Genomic DNA, 3229 nt, shown 5'->3' on the forward strand with positions numbered 1-3229 from the left:
AGAGAGAGAGAGAGAGAGAGAGAGAGAGAGAGAGAGAGAGAGACAGAGAGAGACACAGAGAGAGAGGGGGGGAGAGAGAGAGAGAGAGAGGGAGAGAGAGAGAGAGAGGGAGAGAGGGAGAGGGGGAGAGAGAGAGAGGAGAGAGAGAGAGAGAGGGAGAGAGAGAGAGAGAGAGAGAGAGAGAGAGAGAGAGAGAGAGAGAGAGAGAGAGAGAGAGGGAGAGAGAGAGGAGAGAGGGAGAGGGAGAGAGAGAGAGAGAGAGGGAGGGGAGAGAGGGAGAGAGGGAGAGAGGGAGAGAGGGAGAGAGAGAGAGCGAGAGAGCGAGCTAGCTTGTAAGCTTGTGGTTTATTTTGGATTGTTTTGTTTCAAACAACAAACTGTGAACCAGGTAGCAAAGCTCTAGTGACACGCTTGGACAAGCGGGTGCCTGCAGAACTATGGCTCCAGTCGCTTGCCAAAAGGGCACGGCGACACAGCCTGGTTTGGGGTAGACAGTTCCACTCTTTGTTCCAGACAGGGCAAGAAACTCTCACTGTGCCGAACTTACAACTGCACACCTCTGAGGGGGGCTTGGTGCGTGTACACACAAGCAGTGTTATTTCTCTGGTGCTCCACAGGAGAAAGGTTCTTTAAGAGGATCGGGAAGGTTTCCTTGGGGCTCATCTTTTTTTTTTTTTTTTTTTTTTTTTCCCAGGACTGGCTCAGTGATTAAGAGCACTGGCTGCTTTTCTAGAGGACCTGGGTTCAATTCCCAGCGCCCATATGGCGGTTCACAACTCTCTGAAACTCCAGTTCCAGAGGATCTGACACCTGCACATTTACGTAGGCAAAACACCAACACGTAAGAAAGAAAGAAAAGAAAGTTTAATCCCTTCCCCCAAAGAAATGTTTCCTTAAAGCGGCTGTCTGAGAAGGCCCTGGTGGGGGTGGGCAGGTACACTGGACTGAGTAAGATGGAGAGGTTCCACTGAGGGTGGTTGCTGGAAAGAGAGTCAGAACTGAGAGAACTATAAACGCAGACTGTAGCTTTCACTCGTTACGCCACAGTGCAGGAACAAGACATCACTGTAAACTTAGAGATGTCTCCTAACGTCCCCCCGTTTTGCCCACTGTGAGCACTGCAGCCTGGCAGGAGGTAAGAGGGTGAACAGCATTTGTCATTTGTATCATTCAGGAGCAGGGACCCTGTGGCTTCTGGCCCACGTGCAGTCTGTGGGACCCAGGTCGCTTCTGCATTTTGGTTTTTTTTGGGGGGGCGCAGTTGTCGCCAGGGTTAAGCATGACCGGTGATGCTTGCTGTCGTGGTCACGCACAACTGCTTGGGTGTTTTTTTTTTTTTTTTTTTTTTTTTTTTTTTTTTTTTTTTTTTTTTTCCGGAGCTGGGGACCGAACCCAAGGCCTTGCACTTCCTAGGCAAGCGCTCTAACCACTGAGCTAAATCCCCAACCCCGCTTGGGTGTTTTTCTGAGAGGGAAAATAGTCTGGCACTCCCAGGGGCCCTGAACACCTCCTCCCAGTTTTGGGGCATGAACGGGTGACTGTGACGTCCACGGAGCATACATGCCGCTGGCTGAGGCTCCTTCAGGCCTGGGGATCCAGCCGCCAGGCCCTGCCCACTCTTCTCTTTCACAGACAGTGCAGTGGCCAACTCCGTGAATTCCACTGCCTCAGAGAAATTTGTTTTTAATGTCTAAAATGCTCCAAAGATTAAGGTGGGGGCGGGCATGTACAGAAAAAGGAACGCCTCTTGGAAAATGCACACATACACACACACACACACACACACACACACACACACACACACACACATGAACGCCTTTGTGCTGCCAACGTCGTCAATGACGTCACTGGTCAGACTGTTCTGAATGGTTGGAAAGGGTTAGGCCGAGAATGTCAGTTGTGAATATTTCTGCCGTGATTTCCTCTGGAAGTTCTTTTTCGAGGCAGATTTCTGGGCCTAGACAGGAAAGAAAAGAAAACCAAATGCCTTTGCGATGATGAGGCCTCCTAACGAGAGCGAGCCCTCAAAAACCCAAGGGAGCAACATTCAAAAGTGGGGGGCGGGCTGGGGAGATGGCTCAGCAGTTAAGAGCACTTGCTGTTCTCTCCGAGGACCAGGGTTGGGTTCTCAACACCCCTCCAGGGGTACACAACCACCTGTAACTCTAGTTCCAGGGGATCCAGTGCCCTGTTCTGAACTCCCCGGGCACCAGGCATGCACAGGGTACACAGACGTACACACAAACAAAACACCCATCCACATAAACAAACCCTTGAAAAAAAAGAAAAGGGGTGGGGTGGGGATACTTTGTGCTCAGGGTCAAAAATCCATTATGGAATAGAGTGTCCTGTTAACTAAGGTTCTGGCAAGCCTGGCCAGACAATAAAAGGGAGAAGTGGCAGAGAGATGGGCTAGGCATCTTGGCTTTCATCTTCTTAGGAGCTGTGGGTCCTGGCCTTTGTTGGCAGAGATTTTGCAGGGCCAAGCAAGCCCGGGAGAGCTGTTTCGATTGGCTCCTGGGCGTAAGCTCATGACAGTAGCATCTGTTAGTGGCAACTGGCTAAGAAGAGGTGGGCCTTTCTTGGGGTACAGCAAGAAGAGGAGTTTTCATTGGTTTGCTGCAGGGGGATAGATAGATTCAAGGGCTTCAGGCCTGTGAGGAAAGCCCTTTGCTGTTGAGTACAGCCCAAGGTTGGGATGACCTTGGAGAACTGGAAGCTGATGAGGAGATGTCTTGGAGGATAAAGTGCTTCCCATACAAGTAAGGACGGGGTTCAGATTCCCAGAGCCCACACAGAAGCCCAGCAATGGAGAGGCTTCTTCAACTCAGAACCAGGCAGGCAGACAGGGGAGCGTGGGGCTGAGTGGACTCGCCGTAAGCGAAGAGCGAGCTCCAGCTTTGGTTAAGACCCTGTCTTCATGAGCATTGTAGACCGTGATCCAGGAAGACACGTGGTGGGCTTGGGGATTTAGCTCAGCGGTAGAGCGCTTGCCTAGCAAGCGCAAGGCCCTGGGTTCGGTCCCCAGCTCCGAAAAAGAAAGAAAAAAACAAAACAACAACAACAAAAAAAAAAAAACCAGGAAGACACATGGTACATTTGCTTCCCGTGTTCCACACACACACAGACATGTATGTATGCACAACTATTCAAGAACGCACACGTGCGGATCGTATACACGTGCACATGCAAGAAAAATGAAAGGACTAGGAGGATGGCTGACATGGCC

At 50.8% G+C, this 3229-nt stretch overlaps 1 protein-coding gene and 1 long non-coding RNA gene across 2 annotated transcripts in view; one reads left to right on the plus strand and one right to left on the minus strand.

The window, feature by feature from the left end:
* The first annotated feature begins 785 nt into the window (after window positions 1-785).
* Window positions 786-3229, plus strand: part of LOC116885438 — a 6420-nt gene continuing 3976 nt past the window's right edge. Inside the window, exon 1 of the long non-coding RNA XR_004386008.1 lies at window positions 786-841. This is a non-coding gene — a long non-coding RNA (uncharacterized LOC116885438). The remainder of the gene's footprint in view (window positions 842-3229) is intronic.
* Cfap251 (cilia and flagella associated protein 251) overlaps window positions 1658-3229 on the minus strand; it is a 69168-nt gene continuing 67596 nt past the window's right edge. Inside the window, exon 20 of the mRNA XM_032886720.1 lies at window positions 1658-1957. Coding sequence (XP_032742611.1) covers window positions 1845-1957 — 113 coding nt within the window. The 3' untranslated portion in view covers window positions 1658-1844. The remainder of the gene's footprint in view (window positions 1958-3229) is intronic.

The sequence above is a fragment of the Rattus rattus genome, chromosome 16 (assembly GCF_011064425.1).
Source record: "Rattus rattus isolate New Zealand chromosome 16, Rrattus_CSIRO_v1, whole genome shotgun sequence".
Taxonomy (NCBI): Eukaryota; Metazoa; Chordata; class Mammalia; order Rodentia; family Muridae; genus Rattus; species Rattus rattus.